At 48.3% G+C, this 26,905-nt stretch overlaps 1 protein-coding gene across 1 annotated transcript in view; it reads left to right on the top strand.

Moving 5' to 3' along the window:
• Positions 1 to 2,493: 2,493 nt before the first annotated feature.
• RAVER2 (ribonucleoprotein, PTB binding 2) overlaps positions 2,494 to 26,905 on the top strand; it is a 122,318-nt gene continuing 97,906 nt past the window's right edge. Inside the window, exons 1-2 of the mRNA XM_075711338.1 lie at positions 2,494 to 2,667; positions 13,624 to 13,690. Of these exons, the coding sequence (XP_075567453.1) occupies positions 2,494 to 2,667; positions 13,624 to 13,690 (241 nt within the window). The remainder of the gene's footprint in view (positions 2,668 to 13,623; positions 13,691 to 26,905) is intronic.

Genomic DNA, 26,905 nt, shown 5'->3' with positions numbered 1-26,905 from the left:
ACTATTTACAAATGTCCTTCACACCTCTGATTTCCGAAAATTCATTAAACATAATGCAAATATTGAAGGAGGAGGAACGTTACCTGTTTAAAAAAATTAGAGAAAAGGAAGCCCTTGAACAGAAGCTTGTCAGCCCTGACAAATTTTTAATAATAAAACAAAAAGAACAAAAAGTACTTTGATTACTGTTTGTTCAGTAGGTTTAAAATTAATTTTAGAAGTAATGAAGGTCCAAGATTCTTTGTAGTGTTAACTTGCTAGCTTTGGTTTGGACTAAGGCAATTTCTAAAAACACTACTGTTATTTGGTAGGGTTTTTTTTTTTCTGTAACTGGTAATCCTGTCTCTTAAATGGCACTTTAAACCTAGTCAAGAATTATCATCCAGAATTAAAGAACTTAGTCACATATACCCAATTTAACTCAAAGTGTGTTTCCCATTTCCTTTTTAAGACTACTGTTTTTCAGGTGTTGATTCTCTTTTGCCTGTTCATTGTGGGCAGTCTTGTACCTAGAAATGGATAGAATCATAGAATCATAGAATCATTTAGGTTGGAAAAGACCTTTAAGATCTTCCAGTCCAACCATTAACCTAACACTACCAAGTCCACCACTAAAACAATTAAGGGTAGAGTAATAACTAATTTCATGTTTCCTGGCTTGGTGGCTGGATTATTTTTCAATGAAAGTAAAACCAGGAATCATTAAAGTTGGAAAGGACCTCTAAGATCATCAGTCCAACCATCAACCCAACACCACCATGCCTACTAGACCATGTCCACAGCGCCACGTCTACACCTTTTTTGAACACCTCCAGGGATGGTGAGTCCACCACCTCTCTGGGCAGCCTGATCCAATGCCTGACCACTCTTTCCGTGAAGAGGTTTCCCCCGATATCCAGTCCAAATCTCCCCTGACACAACTCGAGGCCGTTTCTTCCTGTCCTATCACTAGTTACTTGGGAGAAGAGACCAACACCCACCTCACTACAACTTCCTTTCAGGTAGCTGTAGAGAGTGATAAGGTCTCCCCTCAGCCTCCTCTTCTCCAGACTAAATAATCCCAGTTCCCTCAGCTGCTCCTGATAAGACTTGTTCTCCAGACCCTTCACCAACTTTGTTGCCCTTCTCTGGACACACTCCAGCAACCACCTGAAAGGAGGTTGTAGTGAGGTGGGTGTTGGTCTCTTCTCCCAAGTAGTTAGCGATAGGATGAGAGGAAATGGGCTCAAGCTGCGCCAGGGGAGGTTTAGATTGGATATTAGGAAAAATTTCTTCACGGAAAGGGTAGTCAAGCATTGGAACAGGCTGCCCAGAGAGGTGGTGGAGTTACCATCTGTGGAAGCATTCAAAAACCAGGTACACGTGGCACTTTGGGACATGGTTTAGTCTGGTCTACCCTTAATTGGTTTAGTGTGGACTTGGTAATGTTAGGTTAATGGTTGGACTGGATGATCTTAAAGGTCTTTTCCAACCTAAACAATTCTATGATTCTATGAACTCAACGTCCTTCTTGTATTGAGGGGCCCAAAACTGAACACAGTATTCCAGGTGTGGCCTCACCAGTGCCGAGTACAGGGGAACAATCACCTCCCTGCTCCTGCTGGCCACACTATTCCTAATACAAGCCAGGATGCTGCTGGCCTTCTTGGCCACCTGGGCACACTGCTGGCTCATGTTCAGCTGGCTGTCAACCAGCATCCCCAGGTCCTTTTCAGCCAGGCAGCTTTCCAGCCACTCTTCCCCATGCCTGTAGCGTTGCATGGGGTTGTTGTTTCAGTCTCCTCAGCTGAACTTGTATCTAAGGAAGGTATCGACAGTGGGACTTTGGGGAAACGATACCTTCTGGGTGCGATGAGCCACATCGTGCCTCAGTGAGAGAGAGGGCCAGCGCCCGGGCCTTGGCCTTCTTGAGGCACCTCCATCACAATGGCTCTTGGGGTGATTTCCCCCATAACGGAGCCCCAAACTCTCCTCGAGAGTGCTCAAGTCTTTCCATAAATCTGACTCGAGATACCTTACTGTGGAGATGAAATTCGCCCTCTGATCCCCCTTTATCAGCACACCTCCCGGAGAGGTTTGCAGCCTGAGGCTGTTACGAGCCTACCGAGCTCCACTCGAGTTTTGTCCACTCCCCCCCCGCCCCCGTTGCCCCTCTCTTCTCACAGGGGATTTGCGACCCTTTCACCGCCCTTGTGCAGTACCGGGCCGGGGTCGGGGAGCCCCTCTGGGGCTGGTGGGGAGGCCGAGCCCGCTGCTCCCTCACGGGGCTCCTCGGCGAGGGCTCCGCAGACTTCAGCCTCCCCCGCGGGGGACAGGCAGCGGGGCGGGGCGGGCCGGGCCGGGGGCGGGGAGCGCGGCGGGGCCTGGCGTGGCTCCCCGCGTCCCGCCGGCGGGCCGGGCCGGGCCGTGCCCCGCGGCTCCCCCGCCGCCCGCCCGCCCACCCACCGCCGCGGCTCCCCCCGCGCCGCCCCGCTCGCCCGGGCGCTCTGCAAGATGGCGGCAGCAGCCGAGCGCGGCGCGGAGCTGCCCGCGGAGCCGCCGCGGGGGGCTCGGCCGCCACCGCTGGGCCCCGAGGAGGTGGCGAGGCGCCTGGCGAGCACCCGCCGGGAGCTGAGCAACAGGCGCAAGATCCTGCTGAGGAACCTGCCGGCCGACAGCAGCAGCCAGGTACTGCCGCCGCCTCCCCTCAGCCGGCCGGCGGCGTGGCGCGCTCCCGCCGGCGCCTCAGGCGGGCCGTGCCCGGGGGGCCCGTCCCGGGGCGGGGGAGCCGCTCCCCTGGGCCGGCGTGAGGGAGGTGCGGGGCTGCCCGGCGGCCCGCGTTTGCCCTCGTCCCCGGGGGAGCTCGGGGGCTGCAGCTTCCCTTCCTCCCCCCGCGGGTCCGCTCGGGCTTCTCCTCCCGACGCCTCCTTTGGCAGACGGCTTTGTTGCCGCGGTGCCTGCGGAGAGCGGCTCCAGCTTGTCCTCCCCCGGCGGGAAGCGTCGCCCTCATCGGCGGGGGGCGACGCCGGGCTGGCAGGGCACGGCTCCGCCCCAGCTTCTTGCTGGTGCCCGCGGTTACCTGCCCGCCTGTGGGAGCCGGCCGGGGTCGGGCCCCACGCAGGGCGTGGGGGGGGGGCAACCCCCGTCGCGGGGCTGCGGGGGGCAGCGCGTTTTCCCGCGCGCCGGCGGCGCGGTGCGCAAATCGGCGAGGTGCGCAAATCGGCGAGGCTGGCGAGCGCGCTGGTCGCGCGGCGTGGCCGCTCCTGAAGGCGAGCACCGGCCGCTGCGCGGCCCGTTAGCGGCGCGCGGGACGCGGCACCTGTGGGCTCGCTGCGGCCGGGCAGGTAGGGCCGCTCCGCCGTCCTGCGGCACAGCCAGTTGCTGTGTAAGAGCGAAGCTAAAAGGCTTCACGCCTGGTTTTCTTTCTGAGGTGAGCAGCGCGTAGATTAAGTGAAAGTGGTTTTCTGCGGTCTGTTGGTGGTTTAGGAAGATTCCGCTCAAATTACTGCAAGTCGTAGGAGAAAATTGGCGAACTCTTCAACCTAATGCGTGTGAGTCAGATTTTGAGGTGATTTAGTTGCACGGTCACGTACCGGATCTTTACCAGCTCCCAATATTCAACTTGATGCACAAGTATGAAAAAATGTAATTACGGCTTTTGTTCTAAACTGCTCCTTGTGTCTCTTCTCTTTTTCTAAAGCACAGGCAATTTTACTACCTGTGGATAAGTGCAGCACGTGAAGACTATTATTTTCTCCAGAACTCCAGTAGAAAGGGACCATTCATTTTAGAGACAGTCTTTCAGCGATCAGTGTAATTTGACCCAGAGTACAGAGCTTGCTTGCCACTGCACTTCTTGATGTTTTGTTCTCACTTACATGGTGCCTTTCGGTCTGTTTGGCTGTGCTGTAGCGTGATGGTAGGTAGTTAAGAGTTTCAGAAGTGACAGTTTTGCTGTGATCCTGCATGATGATTTACACACTGAGCTGAGCCTCTATTTATAGCAACCCAATGACCTAATCAATAGCAAACTCACAACTTGGAAAATGCTGCTAATCTTCATTGTCTCTTCAAGAAGCCATCACATGTGACTATGTTGACAGCGAGGGCTTACTGGGATGTCAGAAGATGCTTTCTGCGAATAGCCAGAACAGGATCGCTTTGTCCAACACTTGAACAGTTTTATTACTTGCTGCTGTTGCAAACGTGCAAACATGAAGGTCCACTTCATGAATTCGCATGTGGACTGGTTAAAAGCACATCTCACCTATATGTGAGCCATCAAGTTTGGCATTGCTGGGACAGACATAGAACGCTACAGGGAAGTATTAGGGTGAAGTTCCAATTTGGCAGCCACGCAGTATTTTGGAAGTTTGCCATTTTGTTTTGATGACTTAAAAGTAGCACTTAGATGCCTTTGTCTCCATATATAAAGTTCTAATGTTCACCTCTGACTAGGCTAGAACAGTGCCATCATGTACAGATCCTGAAATACAGTTTCAAAACATGCCATTTTAATTTTTAACATTGTTGAGCTATTGGTGTTGGCAAGTAAGGGCAGAATAATCTTGCTGTAGAGAGGAAGTTTCTGTCCTGGAGCAGTTTTGGAAAGGAGAAGTATGTTTGTGGTCAGGCATGTTAAGTATACCTGTGTATTTGGCTGTCATGCATTTCCAAAAATTACCATGAAACTTAACATTTCTTATTTCAAATTAACACCCTTGGTAAACACTGTGCAGAGGTGTTTTGTCTGCTGTTTTCTTCTTGAAATGATTGGTTAGCCAAATAAAATTAGATAAACTATTGCTAACCTGGCCAATTTATTCACCATCAAGAAAGAGATGAACATTGTTAAAATGCAGCAGTTTTCCAGAATAGGTTTTAATAAGTGTAATTATTAATTATTGTAATTATTAAAAGTGTAATTATTAATTATTAATCATTGGCATGTTGGGGGTGCTATCATTTGTTGTTATTATGTGAAGAGTGAGGCCAAGGTTTACTGAAATAGTTCTCAAGTGAGAAACAGCTCTTCTGCTGATATAGATTGGTGGAGATGTTTTTTCATAAGGTTCATAATTTTCAAAATGAGAACAAAACTCCCATTTTTTACAGGTGAAATGAGGTAATGAACATTTTCCTCTGCTAGTTGTAGCTACATATTAACTTATTTAATTTATTATTGTAGTTGTAATCTTCTATTACCTTTGGAGTTCCACCTGTGTTAAACTGAATTAAAAAAAAAAATTACTCTTAAGGCCACAGAAGAAATGTACCTTAGCCATGAAGTTTCTGAACCAGCAACAGAGTACCACAGGTTTGTAGTCTTAGAAACCAAACAAACAGAGATCTTTAAGTGTCAGAAGCGTTCAGAACTTTAGGTGCTGGGTGGCTATCATTAAGGGGCAAAGGTTGCCCACATTTGAATCTTGGCAAGTGGAATTTCTCTCTAAATGCATTTGGCAACGTCTGTGTTCCTAAGGAAATCCAGAGCCTGTTTTCAGGAGGAAGGACAGCCTGAAGAAAGGACTTTGCAGTCTGTCACACCGTCCGTCAGCGTTCCCTTATAAGCTTTTTTCATTGAGTGTCAGTATGAAACAAATACAAAGGGGGAACAAATTAAGTCAAAATTATGTCAAGAAGATTTCTTCTGCATTGGGCTTTATAGCTCAATCTGCAAATAGGTACTTGGAGGATTAGTATTTCTTCAAGCAATTCTCTCACTACAGCCGTGGAGAAAGGTATGTTTGTGACAGATCTGCAGTAAACATTTTTATTAGCACCTTCGCTATTCTTGAAGGCAAAGTCTCCATTTACTGTTTAGTTGGCAACTCAATCAATTTTGTACCTGTCACAGTGGAGTCTACCAGGTTTGCCAGTTAGTTCCCTGTATTCATCCTTGTCTGATTCCTCCAGCACAGTACCTGAATTGTGTATGCTGTCAAACGTGGTGTGATGACCTAAAAATGGACATATGCTGTTGCTGTGACTTCTCTAAATCCTTGAGATGAAGCACCATTGATATCTGTGCAGCTATATTTTTGTTATGTTTTAGATTGCTGAACCTGTAAAGTTAGATAGAAATGCACTTGTTACTGCTGTGTTTCGTCTTAGCTGGGTCAGTGTTGTGAGTAAAACAGCTTACCAGATCAACTCCTGCTTTAAGGAATGTCGTGTTTTCCCTTCCTCCCTCAATCCAATGTTTTTGTATCAGTGTAGGTATATGCGAACTGTATTGAGAATCTGCTCAGTATTTTGTTCTCCTTAGGGGGCATTCCTTCTCCTCTCAATCTGATCTTGCTCCGAAGCTCTGGGAGAGGTGCAGTCTGGTAACACACCATTCACTAAGAATATGGGACCCCTAGGTGTTACTCTCAATGTACTTCAGATTTGGAGGTAATGCTGTACCAGTGAATACAAAAAGAGAACACAGTACCAAGTGGGGACCAGGCTGCATGGAGGGTCACAACTGGCCTTCCTCTTTTTCCGTGGAGCTTCCCGCTTGCATCAAGAATGTTGCACTGCATACCAGCCTTCACATGCAGGATGCGCTCTCCAGAGCAACGATCCTCTCTCCTCCTGCAGCCTTTGCAGAGCATACTCCTCTAACTGGCAAATCTTCTTGCAAGAGTGAGAAAGTGTCATCTGGTCTTACCAGAGTCATCATTTTATGGCTTCATCAGGGTGAAGGGCCATAAGCAGGATCCAAGGAATCCTAGCAGGACAGTAATGTGTGATGTTTTACAGTAAGACAGGCAAGATTGCCCCATTGGTGTTGGTCTTCTTTTTGAAAAATGTCAGATGGTGGGTCTGTTCTTGTTAGCATTAATATCCTCTGATGCAATGTTGTGGTAAGACTGTATTTGTATCAAGAATCTTTGCAAAGAGGCTTAAAGGTAAGCTTGGTTGTAGTCGTTCATTTTATTCTGGTTAGTGCTTGGCAATGAATCTCTTGGTTTGAGTCTCTTGCAATTGCCTTGTTGTGCATGCATCTCCCTGAACTGTTATCTCTGATGAATCAGCTAATCCATTTCAATAGCAAGGAACACAATGGTATACAATATTGAAAGTGCAGTGTTCAAAGGCATGCGTTGCAAACTGAAGGTCCTTGGAACTATCATAAAACTGCTCCAAATGCTTTGGGAGGCAGGAGGACTGCTCTGGGCAGAGGGAGGGAAGGAAATGATAACTTCTTCTCTCCCTTACTGATAAAGAGATGCCAAGAACTTCAGAATGACCAGAGTGTAAGTGAAATTGTACCTTACTGAACAGGAAGTTTTATTTTGCTGGAGTATTGTATGGCAAGTCAACTTCTGTTTGTTTTGGTTTTTGTAATTGCCCCAATGGATAAGAAGAATTGTTTTTGATTTCCCCCAAGTCATTGTTTTTTCACTGTTAGTGGTTCCTTATTTATGTCTGATTAACTTCCATAGGAGCAGTAGCTCATAACTGTGACGTAATCAGCAGTCTGGTATGCTGGCATACCAGTTTGGATCCCATGGAGTTGCTGTTAGAAAGAACAGACCTTGGGCTATCTTTCTTGCTAATCATTACTGAGATTTGTAGCACAATCTCCAGTCTTCACTGCTAAGATTAGCTGACCAGCGAGAGCTGTTCACTTTTTGATTCCCCTCTTTGCAGCTAAGGAGCCAGTGCTGTGGAAGATGCACTTGCTTTCAACCAGCTTTTTTTGGTGCTTGACTATCTTTAAATGCCACCATATTACATTCACATTTGTGCTTTTCTCCTTTAACATCTGAGGCTAGAAAATAAATCTTACAGAGTGGATGTTCTACTTCAATGTAGGACATGAAGTAAAGTAGGGCTGATTAATTATTTTAATACCCTGTAGTTCTGCTTTGGCATGACAGAATCTAAAGAAAGATGAAACATTTAGGTGTTGATAAGAAACTGGTGCAGTCCACCTGGGATAGGGATTTATTTTGTGTTTTGGGACCTGATGTACCCATCCAGTTTTTTTTACCGGTGTCTGTTCCTGATCAAAAGACAAATCACCACTTAGCACTATGCTATTTCTGGTAGGGTTGGGGTTTTTTTTATTTCTTTCTCTCTGGATTAGCCACAATTTTTCCTTTTTCCTTTTTGATCGAAAGCCTTTAATGAACTGTGATGATTTGAGGAAGTACTCTCTCCCAATGTGTTGTATGCCAGACGTTTAAGTAGAAGGGGCCTTTGTGTTTTAATTAGTCCTCCGTCACACTGACTGAACGTGAAAGGCATGCTTGCTGGATAGTGAGTAGTTCTCGTGCCTTAGGATGTACGTGCTTTTTGATTGTCTTTATTGCTTTTCTTTTGCTTTGTGCTCTTGTTCTCTCATATTACCTCTTCTATGTTTTTTTCATCTTTAATTTAGCTTGCATACCACCCAGTATACCCAGGATGATGAAATTAATTTCCAATCCCATAATGTTCCTCTTATCAACATGCTAAAATGTCTCTGGAAGATCAGAGAAATATGTTTTTCATTCCATGTCCATCATAAGTTTATTGAGAAACTTGTTCTTCTATCTTAATGCTTTCTTATGTTACTTTACTAAAGATCTTCGGAGGGTATGGTCTTATAAAAATGAGAGTCAATTCTCAAACAAAAAGATTCACCCCAAAGGCAGTTTATGGCCTAGAATTACAGGCTTGATTTTATTTCAGGTTTTATAGTTTGTGGCTGTTTGTGGAAGTGAAGAGGGAGTGTGCTGAGCAAAAGCTTTAGGATCCACGTCAGTCCTCACTGTTCCTGGATGCCTAGGCAGGTGGACATCTGCTACACATCTTAGACTTGATCCCACAGCCATTGCTCACCTAAGAACTTTGTTTAACGCAACATTGAAAAAAACTTGAAAATTTCTCAAAGAGAACATACTATATGGTACAGTGAGCCCAATCTTTGTCTGAAATTTTGCTTGTTAGGAGCAAAGGAGGATTAATCTGGCAGTCGATGCCCAGTTGGTGAAAATTTGAGGACCTCTTACCTCTGTGGGCATTAGTGGACAGGAGACATTTAAAACTGGACTTTGCATCAGTCCTTGTGCTTTATTGTTTAACTGTCTTGTTTGTGCTATGGACCCCACTTCTTAATCTCCAACAGAGTCTCTGGCATTTTCCCTCAGTAACAGGTTATTATTCTAAACTGTGTTGATGTTCTCTTGCTTACTACCTTTTAAAATTTATTTATTTATTTTAATATCTGCAGTGAAATCCATGTGTCATGTCACAGACTCAAAGATTTAGTGGTCTAAAATTTAAATTAAATGAACACCCCATTATATCATTTGTAAATGTAAAGCTTTTTCCTGAGAAGTCCTCCTCTTTCCTGCCCTGCCTGCACAAATTTCCGCAGAGTCTTTTTTAGTTATGAAATGATTTAAAACTTCTTGGTTAGCCAAACATGTTGTTTGGTTCAACTACTTAAAACATAATTGATTCCCATTTCAAGAATATGCATGTGAAGTTTAGGCTTTCAGCTGCTTACTGAGACCCGAGTTATAGACCAGGCTTGTACAGTATTTATATTGGAAACACCACTAAAGCTTACTGTAGAAATCTGGCCAGGCACCATTATAATTGTTAAATATTTTGTTGCTAGAATAACAAAATTTGGTATTACATCTAGAGAGAGAAAAATACTTGGGTTTAGGGTGCTGTAAACTTTACATACATGGTATATTGTTCCAGGTGATGACTGAGTATTTCTTGCATATTTATTTTCTTGCACTGTGAGATCCTGGGTATGAAAAGCTGATTTTATTAGAAATAATACATTGAGCTTTACTAATTTGATAAACAGGGCAAATGTGCCTGTTAATGACTCCCTTTCTTTTTTACGTTTAAAAAAAATGTAGGCAATAAAGCATAAAGACAGATCCTCTCTAAGGAAGGCATTCTTTCTGTTTGAGAGATGCAAATTTAAAATTGATAGTATGTGGTAAAAACTCATGTTGACAGTTTTTGTATCCAACAAGACAGGACAGGCCAAGAATTGAAGTATTTCAAGACCACATTTCTTATAGTAGTAAATAATACATTTTTAAAGTATGTTCAGCCTATATTTACTAGTGTTTTCTCTTAAACTCCCTTTAATACGTTTGGGTTTGCATTTTCAGCTAATTTTAAAGTATGAACAGATTATTTTCTAGTTAGGATTTTAATTTTTACTGATGATAAGATTAACTAGCTTTCAAAGTCTGCCTTTGAGAACTTTGAAGGTTTAAGGGGCTGTGTAGTAGTACATTTCTGTTCCAAGATGTTTAGTTAGAGCTGCGGGCATGGCCTATGTGTTTATGCAACTGCTGTTACTCTGAGCAAGCTCTCTCCTCTGTTTTCTCCCCTCCTCTCCATTTCTGCAGTGTGTATCATCCTTGCTTTGACCAGGGACACGTCCCCTGGGAGCTGCCTGGTGGGGACTTTGCTCAGGTACAAACACACCTTGGTGCCCAAGAGTTGGTGCTGAGTTCTACATCTGGTTCAGGAGCCAACTATGAGTTGATCCTAGGAGTGCAATAATTAAGGACCAAGATACACACCGCTAGAAACAGTGTTTGTGTTGGAAACTTCACGGGATCCATGACTGCTGGATGTCTGCCAGATAGTTTTATAACTGCTTACAGATTTTGTTGTCAAAATATTGTAATCTAGCCCAATGTTCAGTGCATGGCACTCATGGCAGCTAGACCTTCTGCATGTTAGTGGATGTTGCCATTTTGTTTAGACTTAATATGATGCAGTTAAATGATGATTATTGTGGTAATTGTCGGTTACTTTTTTTTAAAAGGAAAAAATCCTTTAGGAGAAGCAGTTTTGCAAACGTTATGAGGAAAAAATACTAATAGCGGCCAGACTTGGTCAACAGATGGTTTGTATGTGGATATTGTGAGCGTGGGCAAAGTGGTGGCAGCTGGGGGTGGAAGCAAATGCTTGTGTATGGTACCACCACTGGGTTTATTACTACTGCTTTGCTAAACCTTGTGTGATAAATGGTGAGCACTTGCATTGCCTTTCTTGTGTGGCTGCCCAGCAGAAGGCAATGCCATGGTAAGGCTCACCCAGGGAGGGTGAAAGGTTTTCGTGCTGCAGAATGATGGGGGCTTCTCCGTCAGTGCGTGCAGTGGTGGTGGTAGGTCCTGACAGGGGGAGAGGGCTGGCACAGCTGGGCTGGGGCTGCAGAGGCCAGCTCCCTGGGTGCGTGAGCTGGCAGGCCGCTGGGTGGTTGGGAATGGGGAACGAACTGCAGCTGTTTGTTTCTGCTGTGCTCAGGGAAACAGCCCTCTGCTTACATTCCTTGCAAGTTAATAGGGTCGCACCAGAGAATATACCTGATTTGGATGACCCTTCTCTCCTCCCAGAGTAAACACTCCTTCCTGACCCAAATACTGGGTAACTGCTTACACCAAAGGGACCAACTATGTTCAGTGCTGTTGATGCATGGTGTTTGATGGTGCACAGCTGAACCTGGTTCGGAACAGCGGGTAAAGTGTTCTTGTTGCTTTCCTTGACAGTTCTGCTCTGAGCTGTTGGGAATAGAAACTAACAACATTAAAATGGTAGTAGTGTTCGTTCTTTTCTAACAGACCTAGGTGTTGAAAGATGTTGAAGGTAAAGTTTAGAGAAGTGCCCGAGTTCAAAAGCCAGCTTAGTACTTCTGAATATATTATGAAGAATCTTAGTCTAATGTACACAGATATTTACATATCTCTTTAATTTGAAGGAGTATACATTTGCTTAAGAGTCGGCATGGTGTGTTTTATTTTTGTAAATTCACAAATGGTCTTTGTGTGAAAAATGCTTTCACTGAAATGCTACACAAACTCAGTTCCACAGGTAAAGTCTCAGCCCTGCCATGGGGGCCATGAGAGCACAAGAACAAGCACCTTCCTGGAAGAGCCTGTTACACAAGCCAGGCAGTGTTTGCAACAACCTGGGGAAATCGGTGTTAAAATCATTACAAAAATTACTTTGCTTAAATTAGGTTTTCATGTTAAATCTTATGTTCTCATCATTTTTTGCATGAGACCTCATGATTATCCCATAAAGATATGTTCACTACAGGCTATTTTCCCTCCCAATTAAAGTTTCAGTTACTGGGAAATCATGTGGAATCATCTGATTCACAGATGACCTTCAAGAGTGTTCAGAGATGTCTGAAACAGTATTTCCTGCTACTTAATCATCATATAAAACTTGTTACCCTTGTAAAATAATGTATGAAATAAAAGAGGTAAATATGTCCCCGTTTTTCTAAGTGGGACAGAAATAAAGTCGTCGGAGTCTTCAGTGCCACAATACAGCTGAGCTGTACAAAACTGTACAGAAAGTGTATTCTCAGTCTCTCATGACTGAGAATGAACTACCATCTAATTCTCATTAGAGAGGTGTCCACAGTCAGATTACCTCCCTGACTTGAATCTTTGAATTGTGCCTGGTGTATTTTGCTTTTCAGAAACCACATCCTTATCACATCTGACTAGAGGATGGCTGGTAGCTTGAGAAATGCTGCCATATTTTATTAATGTAGTATTTGACAGCTGTTAACTAGTGAAACTAGAGATTGGTGCTCACTTGACTAAAAGGTATGCACCTGATACCAGTCACGGAGAACCCAATTAACCTTTAGGCTATATATATTGAATTAGCAAACTGGCAAGTAGACTGGACTACTGGAAATTGTCTGCAATTATAACTTCCAGACAAAGCTGTTTGGTTATTTTGCTTACTGAAATGGTCTTTTGCTATTACGTATGGGATTTATCCAACTAAAAGAATACATATATCCAGGTTACTACTCATGGTTTCTTCTTGGGGATGATTAATGTTCATATCTGCATTCTTGCCACTGAACTGGTAATCATTCATGGGTTTTGTGGGGCATATGCATACACCTTGCTCTTGTTGGGGAATAGCAATAGCAAACTGGTACACACCTCTCATACTTGCTCCTGCCCCACCCCTCCCACACTGCTGCTCTCTCTCCATTAATCAGTGGGAGCAAATAATGCTCCTGGGATTGATTCTTTGTTGAGCATCTGTGCAGTAATTGATAGAGGATACTTTCCAGGGGGTATTCTGGGCACAATTATCTGCTGGTTGAAAGAATATTCATTATTAAAAGAGTGAAAATATGTTAAAGTGAACTTGAGCAGTTATACGAAACTGAAGCAACTGTTGCATTTTTTATATATATATATATATCTTTTATATATATGGCGTTGCCTGCCCTCAGTAAACTGCATAATGTGATGTTGCCAGTATTTCTTGTCTGTGTGGTATTTTAACTATGCCAGCTGTACTTCGGAGAAATTGTGGGGGTTTTGCTATTTAATGAACTGTGATGTTATTCGTCTTTATCAAAAGACAGTCAGCAAGACACCCTGTTGTGCTTATGTGACTATATAATGAAAAGTAAATTAATCAAATTCAGTAAGGCAATTTTTTATATGAGATAAAAACATTGCTGCAGTAGTGTAACCAGCTCTTTTAAAAACAAATATTTGATAGTGTTTCTATGGTGAAATTTTGTGTTTATTGGGAAAGTTTTTGGGTTTGTTTTGGTTTTTTTTAAATTAAGATGAATTGATACACTTATTTGGTCTGGTGAATTATTTATCTGATATTACTTGTACTTTTCTCTTTCAGGAAATCCATGACTTATTTAAAGATTATGAAATCAAGTATTGTTATGTGGACAGAAATAAAAGAACAGGTAAGAACTTAAAATCTTCCAGTGTCATATGTTTCAATTCTGTGATGACACTAGTGAGGAACATCATCTGCCGTGTATGAAGTCGTCACTTCTCTGCCGTCACATAGCTCGATTGTCCCTCAGTGCCTCTTTTGGCTGCATAGTTTGTACCTACTGAAGTTAATGGAGAGTTGGAAACTTCACTGACGTTAACCAGAAGTAGATTGGTTCACCACGGTATCTCTTAGGCATATTCCCTTAGTGAGTGTCTCTTTGGAACTAACCTTAACTGTCTGATTCCCTTTGAAAAACTAATCCTGAGGCCTCTCTTAGGACAAACCGCATGTGCCTGTGACATGATCAGAGAAAAATGTACCTGGCTCCAGATGCATTTGTGTCAGGTAATATAAGCCACTAGCAATTTATTGAAGGAATGCTTAAGTCTTTGAAGGAAATGTTGTCTTGAATTAAATCCTGAATTATTTAAGTCTGATCCTCCATTTACAGATGAATTCTCTAAAGAGGGAATTCAGAGATTGTTAGTGCTTGTGAGGTACAGAAATGGACAAATATTTCTGTACATGCTCCTGACCTTCCGAATTGCCATACATCCCGCAGCCTGGGCAACCTTGGTTTCCAGGACAAAATCTTACTGTGGTAGCTGTGATAGATTTCTGTCTGGATTTCATGAGGATAATGGTGTTTCTTGACACCTGCCTCTAAGGAGCAAAAATTTGTGCTTTAATGTCCCATTGTCTTGCAAATTTTTGACTGCTGAATATGGAATAAGGCCAGTTTGTGTGTGAGGTACTGTAGTCTGCTATCTAACAACAGACTGAACATCTGTGTTCAGTGTGAAGGGAAATATTTGAAAACACTTGGAAAGAGTAAGAGAAGGATGAATTTTTTCATTTAATCAAGACGCTCTTGTATAGAAATAGTTTTTTACTGTGTATGAATTTGTGTTGTTTTTAAAGTGTATACATATGTGTGTCTTTCTGTATATGTAGATATATATGGTACTTTGCGTGTTCATGTGAATTTTTGTATGTTTTACTGCATGCCACTGCAAATTTTCATGACCGGAAGACACTGTAGGTGGTTTATTTTTTCTTGGCTTCTCATTTCAATATATTAAATTACTTTATCTCCAGATTCATGAAGGCTTTAACACTGTGTTCGGAGGCCCTAATAGCACAGAATCTTAACCTGTTACTATACAATCAACAAAGTTCTCAAGCCTCTCAGCTCTTCCTACTCATCTTCTTTATGTAGCATATTATTTTGGTGTTAGTAGTTTTGCTCTGTGGCCGGTTGTATGATCGTGTTGGGATAGAGATACACTGGGTACTGCGGCACTCTTTTTGTCCATGGCTATGGAGACCTTTGAGATGCTTGTAGGACCTGGATGGGGTACAGATAGGGTGGGTGGCCTTTTGCCCACAGCTGTGGGCAGGTTCTGACTGTCTGTATGATCATGACAGGGTACAGACATGGTGGGTGTTGTAAACCCCACTATGTCCACGGCTGCATGCACTTTTGAGCTGCCTGTGGGACCTGGATGGGGTACAGTTACATTGGGTGGTGCAGTTCTCACTTTGCCCATGGCTATGGGCACCTTCTGGTTATTTGTGGAAGAAAATGGGGTACAGAGGTGGTGGGTGTTGTGGAGCTCCCTTTGTCCACGGCTGCGTGTTCCTTCCAGCTGCTTGGGGGATGATGACATGTTATAGAGGTGCTGGGTGGGGTGTCTCTATCTTTGCTCATGGCTGTGAGCACCTTCTGGCTGTATAGAAAATGATGACAGGGTACAGGTAAGGTGGGTGTTGCGGCACTTCTGTTGTCCATGGCTACGGGCACCATTGAGCTTCCTGTGGGACCTGGATGGGGCACAGATACGGTGGGTGGCGCGGCTTGACATGTGGCAACGAGCATGGGAACCTCTTGGCTGGTTGGGGTACAGGTACAGTGGGTATTATGGAGCTCCATTTCTCCAATGCTGCGGGCCCCTTGGAGCATCCTGTGGGACCTGGATAGGGTACACAGAGGGTGGGTGATGCAGCTGCCTGTTGACCACAACTGTGGGCAGCTTTTTGGTGTCTGTATGATAGTGAAAGGGTACAAGTACGGTGGGTGTTGCAGAACTCTCTTTGTCCATGGTTGCAGGCCCCTTCAAGCTACCTATGGGACCTGGAAGGGGTACATATATGGTGGGTGGGGCGGCTTTCCCTGTACCCATGAGCATGGGCACTTTTTCGCTGTCTGTAGGATGATGACAGGGGACAAATATGATGGGTGTTGTGGAGGACCCCTTGCCCACGGATGCATGTTCTTTCAAGCTGCTTGTGGGACGATGAAATGGCAACGAGCTGTTGGGCATTGCGGAATTACTGTTGTCCATGGCTGCGAACCCCTTTGAGCTTCCTGTAGGCCCTGGATATACAGATATATTGGGTGGTGTGGCTGTCCTTTGCCCACAAGCGTGGGCATCTTTTGGCTGGCTGTAGGGTGATGACAGGGTACAGATACGGTGGGTATTGTGGAGGTTGCCTTGTCCACGGCTGCGTTTCCATTCCAGCTGCTTGTTGGACTATGAAATGGAAAAGAGGTGGTGGGTGTTGTGGTGTTCCCATTGTCCATGGCTGTGGGCCAGTTTGAGCTACCAGAGGGACCTGGATGGAATCGTACAGATACGGTGGGTGGTATGGCTGTCCTTTGCCCACAACCATGGGCACCTTTAGGCTGGCTGTAGGATTACGACGGGGTACAGATCCAGTGGGTGTTGTGAAGGTCCTGTTGCCCACGGCTGCATGTTCCTTCCAGGTGCTTGTGGGTCTATGACATGAAAAAGAGGTGGTGGGTGTTGCGGTATTGCCATTGTCCATGGTTGAGACCCTGTTTGAGCTGCCAGTGGGACCTGGATGGGGTACAGATAGATCTTTTGATGCGGCTGTCCTTTGCCCATGAATCTGGGCAGGTTCTGTCTGTATGTAGGATGATGATGGAGTACAGATACGGTGGGTGTTGCAGAGCTCCCTTTCTCCATGAGCGTGGGCACCTTTGGCTGCCTGTGGAAACTTTATTGCATACAGATACATTGCGTGGTGTGGCTCTCCCTGTGTCCACGAGCATGGGCACCTTTAGGCTGGCTGTAGGATGATGACAGGGTACAGAGCCAGTGGGTGTTGTGGTTGTCCCCTTGTCCACGGCTGCGTGTTCGTTCCAGGTGCTTGTGGTACCATGAAATGGCAAAGAGGTGGTGGGTGTTGCGTCGTTCCCATTGTCCGTGGCTGCGGTCCCCTTTGAGCTGCTATTGGACCTGGGTGGTGTACAGATACATCAGTTGATGCGGCTATCCTTTGCCCACGAGTCTGGGGACCTTCTGGATGCCTGCAGGATGATGAGAGGGTATAGATACGTTGGGTGTTGTGGATTTGCCCTTGTCCATGGCTGCGTTTTCCTTCCAGGTGCTTGTGGTACCAAGAAATGGGAAAAAGGTGGTGGGTGTTGCATTTTTGCTTTTGTCCATGGTTGAGGTCCCCTTTGAGCTGCCTTTGTGACCTGTGTGGTGTATAGATAGATCGTTTGAATGCGGCTGTCCTTTGCCCACGAGTCTGGGCAGGTTCTGCCTGTGTGTAGGATGATGACGGTGTACAGATATGGTGATTGTTGCGGAGCTCTCTTTGTGCATGAGCGCGGGAACCTTTGTCTGCCAGTGGAACCTGGATTGCATACACGTGCACTGGGTGGTGTGGCTGTCTTTTGCCCGCGAGCATGGTCACCTTTTGACTGTCTGTAGGATTATGACAGGGTACAGAGCCAGTGGGTGTTGTGAAGGTCCTGTTGCCCACGGCTGCATGTTCCTTCCAGGTGTTTGTGGTACCATGAAATGGGAAAAAGGTGGTGGGTGTTGCGTCGTTCCCATTATCCGTGGCTACGGTCCCCTTTGAGCTGCCAGTGGGAACTGGGTGGTGTATAGATAGATCGTTTGATGCGGCTGTCCTCTGCCCACGAGTCTGGGCAGGTTCTGCCTGTGTGTAGGATGATGGCGGTGTACAGATACGGTGATTGTTGCGGAGCTCCCTTTGTGCATGAGCGCGGGCACCTTTGTCTGCCAGTGGAACCTGGATTGCGTACATGTGCATTGGGTGGTGTGGCTGTCCTTTGCCCGTGAGCATGGTCACCTTTTGACTGTCTGTAGGATGATGACAGGGTAGAGATCCAGTGGGTGTTGTGGTTGTCCCCTTGTCCACGGCTGCGTGTTCGTTCCAGGTGCTTGTGGTACCATGAAATGGCAAAGAGGTGGTGGGTGTTGCGTCGTTCCCATTGTCCGTGGCTGCGGTCCCCTTTGAGCTGCTATTGGACCTGGGTGTTGTACAGATACATCAGTTGATGCGGCTGTCCATTGCCCACGAGTCTTGGCAGGTTCTGTCTGTGTGTAGGATGATGACGGGGTACAGATACGGTGATTGTTGCGGAGCTCCCTTTGTGCATTGCTGCGGGCCCCTTCAACCTACCTGTGGGATCTGGATGGGGTACAGATATCGTGGGTGGGGCGGCTCTCCCTGTGTCGAGGAGCATGGTCACCTTTTGACTGTCTGTAGGATGACGAGAGGGTACAGATCCAGTGGGTGTTGTGGAGGTTCCCTTTGTCCGCAGCTGCGTGTTGCTTCCAGGTGCTTGTGTTACCATGAAATGGCAAAGAGGTGGTGGGTGTTGCAGCATTCCCATTGTCGGTGTCTGTGGGCCCGTTTGAGGTGCCACTGGAACGTGGATGGGGTAGAGATACGGTGGGTGGCGTGGCTCTCCCTGTGTCGACAAGCATGGTCACCTTTTGACTGTCTGTAAGATGACGACAGGGTACAGATCCAGTGGGTGTTGTGGATGTCCTCTTGTCCATGGCTGCGTGTTCGTTCCAGGTGCTTGTGGTTCCACGAAATGGCAAAAAGGTGATGGGTGTTGCGTCGTTCCCATTATCCGTGGCTACGGTCCCCTTTGAGCTGCCAGTGGGACCTGGGTGGTGTACAGATAGATCGTTTGATGTGGCTGTCCTCTGCCCACGAGTCTGGGCAGGTTCTGTCTGTGTGTCGGATGATGACGGTGTACAGATACGGTGATTGTTGCGGAGCTCCCTTTGTGCATGAGCGCGGGCACCTTTGTCTGCCAGTGGAACCTGGATTGCGTATATGTGCATTGGGTGGTGTGGCTGTCCTTCGCCCGACAGCATGGTCACCTTTTGACTGTCTGTAGGATTATGACAGGGTACAGAGCCAGTGGGTGTTGTGAAGGTCCTGTTGCCCACGGCTGCATGTTCCTTCCAGGTGTTTGTGGTACCATGAAATGGGAAAAAGGTGGTAGGTGTTGCATTTTTGCTTTTGTCCATGGTTGAGGTCCCCTTTGAGCTGCCTTTGTGACCTGTGTGGTGTATAGATAGATCGTTTGAATGCGGCTGTCCTTTGCCCACGAGTCTGGGCAGGTTCTGCCTGTGTGTAGGATGATGACGGTGTACAGATACGGTGATTGTTGCGGAGCTCCCTTTGTGCATGAGCGCGGGCACCTTTGTTTGCCAGTGGAACCTGGATTGCGTACATGTGCATTGGGTGGTGTGGCTGTCCTTTGCCCGCGAGCATGGTCACCTTTTGACTGTCTGTAGGATGACGAGAGGGTACAGATCCAGTGGGTGTTGTGGAGGTTCCCTTTGTCCACAGCTGCGTGTTGCTTCCAGGTGCTTGTGTTACCATGAAATGGCAAAGAGGTGGTGGGTGTTGCAGCATTCCCATTGTCGGTGTCTGTGGGCCCGTTTGAGGTGCCACTGGAACGTGGATGGGGTAGAGATACGGTGGGTGGCGTGGCTCTCCCTGTGTCGACGAGCATGGTCACCTTTTGACTGTCTGTAGGATGACGAGAGGGTACAGATCCAGTGGGTGTTGTGGATGTCCTCTTGTCCATGGCTGCGTGTTCGTTCCAGGTGCTTGTGGTTCCACGAAATGGCAAAAAGGTGATGGGTGTTGCGTCGTTCCCATTATCCGTGGCTACGGTCCCCTTTGAGCTGCCAGTGGGACCTGGGTGGTGTACAGATAGATCGTTTGATGCGGCTGTCCTTTGCCCACGAGTCTGGGGACCTTCTGGATGCCTGCAGGATGATGACAGGGTATAGATACGTTGGGTGTTGTGGATTACCCCTTGTCCGTGGCTGCGTTTTCCTTCCAGGTGCTTGTGGTACCAAGAAATGGGAAGAAGGTGGTGGGTGTTGCATTTTTGCTTTTGTCCATGGTTGAGGTCCCCTTTGAGCTGCCTTTGTGACCTGTGTGGTGTATAGATAGATCGTTTGAATGCGGCTGTCCTTTGCCCACGAGTCTGGGCAGGTTCTGCCTGTGTGTAGGATGATGACGGTGTACAGATACGGTGATTGTTGCGGAGCTCCCTTTGTGCATGAGCGCGGGCACCTTTGTCTGCCAGTGGAACCTGGATTGCATACCTGTGCATTGGGTGGTGTGGCTGTCCTTTGCCCGCGAGCATGGTCACCTTTTGACTGTCTGTAGGATGATGACGGGGTAGAGATCCAGTGGGTGTTGTGGAGGTCCTGTTGCCCACGGCTGCGTGTTCCTTCCGCATGCTTGTGGTATCATGAAATGGCCAGGAGGTGGTGGGTGTTGGAGCATTGCCTTTGTCCATGGTTGCAGCCCTGTTTGAGCCGCGAGTGGGACCTGGATGGGGTACAGATAGGGTGGGTGGCGTGGCTCTCCCTGTGTCGACGAGCATGGTCACCTTTAGGCTGGCTGTAGCATCGTGACGGGGTACAGATCCAGTGCGTGTTGTGGATGTCCTCTTGTCCACGGCTGCGTGTTGCTTCCAGGTGCTTGTGTTACCATGAAATGGCAAAGAGGTGGTGGTTGTTGCAGCATTCCCATTGTCGGTGTCTGTGGGCCCGTTTGAGGTGCCACTGGAACGTGGATGGGGTAGAGATACGGTGGGTGGCGTGGCTCTCCCTGTGTCGACGAGCATGGTCACCTTTTGACTGTCTGTAGGATGACGACAGGGTACAGATCCAGTGGGTGTTGTGGATGTCCTCTTGTCCATGGCTGCGTGTTGCTTCCAGGTGCTTGTGGTACCATGAAATGGCAAAAGGGTGGTGGCTGTTGTAGCGTTGCCATTATCCGTGGCAGTGGGCCTGTTTGAGCTGCCAGTGGGACCGGCATGGGGCACAGATAGATCGTTTGATGCGGCTGTCCTTTGCCCATGTATCTGGGCAGCTTCTGTCTGTGTGTAGGGCGATGATGGGGTACAGATACGGTGGGTGTTGTGGAGCTCCCTTTGTCCACAGCTGCGTTTTCCTTCCAGGTGCTTGTGGTACCATGAAATGGCAAAAAGGCGGTGGGTGTTGCGTCGTTCCCATTGTCCGTGGCTGTGGTCCCCTTTGAGGTGCCAGTGGACCTGGGTGTTGTACAGATACATCAGTTGATGCAGCTGTCCATTGCCCACGAATCTTGGCAGGTTCTGTCTGTGTGTCGGATGATGACGGGGTACAGATACGGTGATTGTTGCAGAGCTCCCTTTGTCCATGGCTGTGGGCCCTTCAACCTACCTGTGGGACCTGGATGGGGTACAGATATCGTGGGTGGGGCGGCTCTCCCTGTGTCGAGGAGCATGGTCACCTTTTGACTGTCTGTAGGATGACGAGAGGGTACAGATCCAGTGGGTGTTGTGGAGGTTCCCTTTGTCCACAGCTGCGTGTTGCTTCCAGGTGCTTGTGTTACCATGAAATGGCAAAGAGGTGGTGGGTGTTGCAGCATTCCCATTGTCGGTGTCTGTGGGCCCGTTTGAGGTGCCACTGGAACGTGGATGGGGTAGAGATACGGTGGGTGGCGTGGCTCTCCCTGTGTCGACAAGCATGGTCACCTTTTGACTGTCTGTAGGATGACGACAGGGTACAGATCCAGTGGGTGTTGTGGATGTCCTCTTGTCCATGGCTGCGTGTTCGTTCCAGGTGCTTGTGGTTCCACGAAATGGCAAAAAGGTGATGGGTGTTGCGTCGTTCCCATTATCCGTGGCTACGGTCCCCTTTGAGCTGCCAGTGGGACCTGGGTGGTGTACAGATAGATCGTTTGATGCGGCTGTCCTTTGCCCACGAGTCTGGGGACCTTCTGGATGCCTGCAGGATGATGACAGGGTATAGATACGTTGGGTGTTGTGGATTACCCCTTGTCCGTGGCTGCGTTTTCCTTCCAGGTGCTTGTGGTACCAAGAAATGGGAAGAAGGTGGTGGGTGTTGCATTTTTGCTTTTGTCCATGGTTGAGGTCCCCTTTGAGCTGCCTTTGTGACCTGTGTGGTGTATAGATAGATCGTTTGAATGCGGCTGTCCTTTGCCCACGAGTCTGGGCAGGTTCTGCCTGTGTGTAGGATGATGACGGTGTACAGATACGGTGATTGTTGCGGAGCTCCCTTTGTGCATGAGCGCGGGCACCTTTGTCTGCCAGTGGAACCTGGATTGCGTACATGTGCATTGGGTGGTGTGGCTGTCCTTTGCCCGCGAGCATGGTCACCTTTTGACTGTCTGTAGTTTGATGACGGGGTAGAGATCCAGTGGGTGTTGTGGAGGTCCTGTTGCCCACGGCTGCGTGTTCCTTCCGGATGCTTGTGGTATCATGAAATGGCCAGGAGGTGGTGGTTGTTGGAGTATTGCCTTTGTCCATGGTTGCAGCCCTGTTTGAGCCGCGAGTGGGACCTGGATGGGGTACAGATAGGGTGGGTGGTGTGGCTCTCCCTGTGTCGACGAGCATGGTCACCTTTAGGCTGGCTGTAGCATCGTGACGGGGTACAGATCCAGTGCGTGTTGTGGATGTCCTCTTGTCCACGGCTGCGTGTTGCTTCCAGGTGCTTGTGTTACCATGAAATGGCAAAGAGGTGGTGGGTGTTGCACCATTCCCATTGTCGGTGTCTATGGGCCCGTTTGAGGTTCCACTGGAACGTGGATGGGGTAGAGATACGGTGGGTGGCGTGGCTCTCCCTGTGTCGACGAGCATGGTCACCTTTTGACTGTCTGTAAGATGACGGCAGGGTACAGATCCAGTGGGTGTTGTGGATGTCCTCTTGTCCATGGCTGCGTGTTGCTTCCAGGTGCTTGTGGTACCATGAAATGGCAAAAAGGTGATGGGTGTTGCGTTGTTCCCATTATCCGTGGCTACGGTCCCCTTTGAGCTGCCAGTGGGACCTGGGTGGTGTACAGATAGATCGTTTGATGCGGCTGTCCTCTGCCCACGAGTCTGGGCAGGTTCTGTCTGTGTGTTGGATGATGACGGTGTACAGATACGGTGATTGTTGCGGAGCTCCCTTTGTGCATGAGCGCGGGCACCTTTGTCTGCCAGTGGAACCTGGATTGCGTACATGTGCATTGGATGGTGTGGCTGTCCTTTGCCCGCGAGCATGGTCACCTTTTGACTGTCTGTAGGATGATGACAGGGTACAGAGCCAGTGGGTGTTGTGGTTGTCCCCTTGTCCACGGCTGCGTGTTGCTTCCAGGTGCTTGTGTTACCATGAAATGGCAAAGAGGTGGTGGGTGTTGCGTCGTTCCCATTGTCCGTGGCTGCGGTCCCCTTTGAGCTGCTATTGGACCTGGGTGTTGTACAGATACATCAGTTGATGCGGCTGTCCATTGCCCACGAGTCTTGGCAGGTTCTGTCTGTGTGTAGGATGATGACGGGGTACAGATACGGTGATTGTTGCGGAGCTCCCTTTGTGCATTGCTGCGGGCCCCTTCAACCTACCTGTGGGATCTGGATGGGGTACAGATATCGTGGGTGGGGCGGCTCTCCCTGTGTCGAGGAGCATGGTCACCTTTTGACTGTCTGTAGGATGACGAGAGGGTACAGATCCAGTGGGTGTTGTGGATGTCCTCTTGTCCATGGCTGCGTGTTCCTTCCAGGTGCTTGTGGTTCCACGAAATGGCAAAAAGGTGGTGGGTGTTGCGTCGTTCCCATTATCCGTGGCTACGGTCCCCTTTGAGCTGCCAGTGGGACCTGGGTGGTGTACAGATAGATCGTTTGATGTGGCTGTCCTCTGCCCACGAGTCTGGGTAGGTTCTGTCTGTGTGTTGGATGATGACGGTGTACAGATACGGTGATTGTTGCGGAGCTCCCTTTGTGCATGAGCGCGGGCACCTTTGTCTGCCAGTGGAACCTGGATTGCGTATATGTGCATTGGGTGGTGTGGCTGTCCTTCGCCCGACAGCATGGTCACCTTTTGACTGTCTGTAGGATTATGACAGGGTACAGAGCCAGTGGGTGTTGTGAAGGTCCTGTTGCCCACGGCTGCATGTTCCTTCCAGGTGTTTATGGTACCATGAAATGGGAAAAAGGTGGTGGGTGTTGCATTTTTGCTTTTGTCCATGGTTGAGGTCCCCTTTGAGCTGCCTTTGTGACCTGTGTGGTGTATAGATAGATCGTTTGAATGCGGCTGTCCTTTGCCCACGAGTCTGGGCAGGTTCTGCCTGTGTGTAGGATGATGACGGTGTACAGATACGGTGATTGTTGCGGAGCTCCCTTTGTGCATGAGCGCGGGCACCTTTGTTTGCCAGTGGAACCTGGATTGCGTACATGTGCATTGGGTGGTGTGGCTGTCCTTTGCCCGCGAGCATGGTCACCTTTTGACTGTCTGTAGGATGACGAGAGGGTACAGATCCAGTGGGTGTTGTGGAGGTTCCCTTTGTCCACAGCTGCGTGTTGCTTCCAGGTGCTTGTGTTACCATGAAATGGCAAAGAGGTGGTGGGTGTTGCAGCATTCCCATTGTCGGTGTCTGTGGGCCCGTTTGAGGTGCCACTGGAACGTGGATGGGGTAGAGATACGGTGGGTGGCGTGGCTCTCCCTGTGTCGACGAGCATGGTCACCTTTTGACTGTCTGTAGGATGACGACAGGGTACAGATCCAGTGGGTGTTGTGGATGTCCTCTTGTCCATGGCTGCGTGTTCCTTCCAGGTGCTTGTGGTTCCACGAAATGGCAAAAAGGTGATGGGTGTTGCGTCGTTCCCATTATCTGTGGCTACGGTCCCCTTTGAGCTGCCAGTGGGACCTGGGTGGTGTACAGATAGATCGTTTGATGCGGCTGTCCTTTGCCCACGAGTCTGGGGACCTTCTGGATGCCTGCAGGATGATGACAGGGTATAGATACGTTGGGTGTTGTGGATTACCCCTTGTCCGTGGCTGCGTTTTCCTTCCAGGTGCTTGTGGTACCAAGAAATGGGAAAAAGGTGGTGGGTGTTGCATTTTTGCTTTTGTCCATGGTTGAGGTCCCCTTTGAGCTGCCTTTGTGACCTGTGTGGTGTATAGATAGATCGTTTGAATGCGGCTGTCCTTTGCCCACGAGTCTGGGCAGGTTCTGCCTGTGTGTAGGATGATGACGGTGTACAGATACGGTGATTGTTGCGGAGCTCCCTTTGTGCATGAGCGCGGGCACCTTTGTCTGCCAGTGGAACCTGGATTGCATACCTGTGCATTGGGTGGTGTGGCTGTCCTTTGCCCGCGAGCATGGTCACCTTTTGACTGTCTGTAGGATGATGACGGGGTAGAGATCCAGTGGGTGTTGTGGAGGTCCTGTTGCCCACGGCTGCGTGTTCCTTCCGCATGCTTGTGGTATCATGAAATGGCCAGGAGGTGGTGGGTGTTGGAGCATTGCCTTTGTCCATGGTTGCAGCCCTGTTTGAGCCGCGAGTGGGACCTGGATGGGGTACAGATAGGGTGGGTGGCGTGGCTCTCCCTGTGTCGACGAGCATGGTCACCTTTAGGCTGGCTGTAGCATCGTGACGGGGTACAGATCCAGTGCGTGTTGTGGATGTCCTCTTGTCCACGGCTGCGTGTTGCTTCCAGGTGCTTGTGTTACCATGAAATGGCAAAGAGGTGGTGGTTGTTGCAGCATTCCCATTGTCGGTGTCTGTGGGCCCGTTTGAGGTGCCACTGGAACGTGGATGGGGTAGAGATACGGTGGGTGGCGTGGCTCTCCCTGTGTCGAGGAGCATGGTCACCTTTTGACTGTCTGTAGGATGACGACAGGGTACAGATCCAGTGGGTGTTGTGGATGTCCTCTTGTCCATGGCTGCGTGTTGCTTCCAGGTGCTTGTGGTACCATGAAATGGCAAAAGGGTGGTGGCTGTTGTAGCGTTGCCATTATCCGTGGCAGTGGGCCTGTTTGAGCTGCCAGTGGGACCGGCATGGGGCACAGATAGATCGTTTGATGCGGCTGTCCTTTGCCCATGTATCTGGGCAGCTTCTGTCTGTGTGTAGGGCGATGATGGGGTACAGATACGGTGGGTGTTGTGGAGCTCCCTTTGTCCACAGCTGCGTTTTCCTTCCAGGTGCTTGTGGTACCATGAAATGGCAAAAAGGCGGTGGGTGTTGCGTCGTTCCCATTGTCCGTGGCTGTGGTCCCCTTTGAGGTGCCAGTGGACCTGGGTGTTGTACAGATACATCAGTTGATGCAGCTGTCCATTGCCCACGAATCTTGGCAGGTTCTGTCTGTGTGTCGGATGATGACGGGGTACAGATACGGTGATTGTTGCAGAGCTCCCTTTGTCCATGGCTGTGGGCCCTTCAACCTACCTGTGGGACCTGGATGGGGTACAGATATCGTGGGTGGGGCGGCTCTCCCTGTGTCGAGGAGCATGGTCACCTTTTGACTGTCTGTAGGATGACGAGAGGGTACAGATCCAGTGGGTGTTGTGGAGGTTCCCTTTGTCCACAGCTGCGTGTTGCTTCCAGGTGCTTGTGTTACCATGAAATGGCAAAGAGGTGGTGGGTGTTGCAGCATTCCCATTGTCGGTGTCTGTGGGCCCGTTTGAGGTGCCACTGGAACGTGGATGGGGTAGAGATACGGTGGGTGGCGTGGCTCTCCCTGTGTCGACAAGCATGGTCACCTTTTGACTGTCTGTAGGATGACGACAGGGTACAGATCCAGTGGGTGTTGTGGATGTCCTCTTGTCCATGGCTGCGTGTTCCTTCCAGGTGCTTGTGGTTCCACGAAATGGCAAAAAGGTGATGGGTGTTGCGTCGTTCCCATTATCCGTGGCTACGGTCCCCTTTGAGCTGCCAGTGGGACCTGGGTGGTGTACAGATAGATCGTTTGATGCGGCTGTCCTTTGCCCACGAGTCTGGGGACCTTCTGGATGCCTGCAGGATGATGACAGGGTATAGATACGTTGGGTGTTGTGGATTTGCACTTCTCAATGGCTGCGTTTTCCTTCCAGGTG

The sequence above is a fragment of the Pelecanus crispus genome, chromosome 5 (assembly GCF_030463565.1).
Source record: "Pelecanus crispus isolate bPelCri1 chromosome 5, bPelCri1.pri, whole genome shotgun sequence".
NCBI classification, from domain to species: Eukaryota; Metazoa; Chordata; class Aves; order Pelecaniformes; family Pelecanidae; genus Pelecanus; species Pelecanus crispus.
This window is presented reverse-complemented; position numbering and strand designations above follow the sequence as displayed.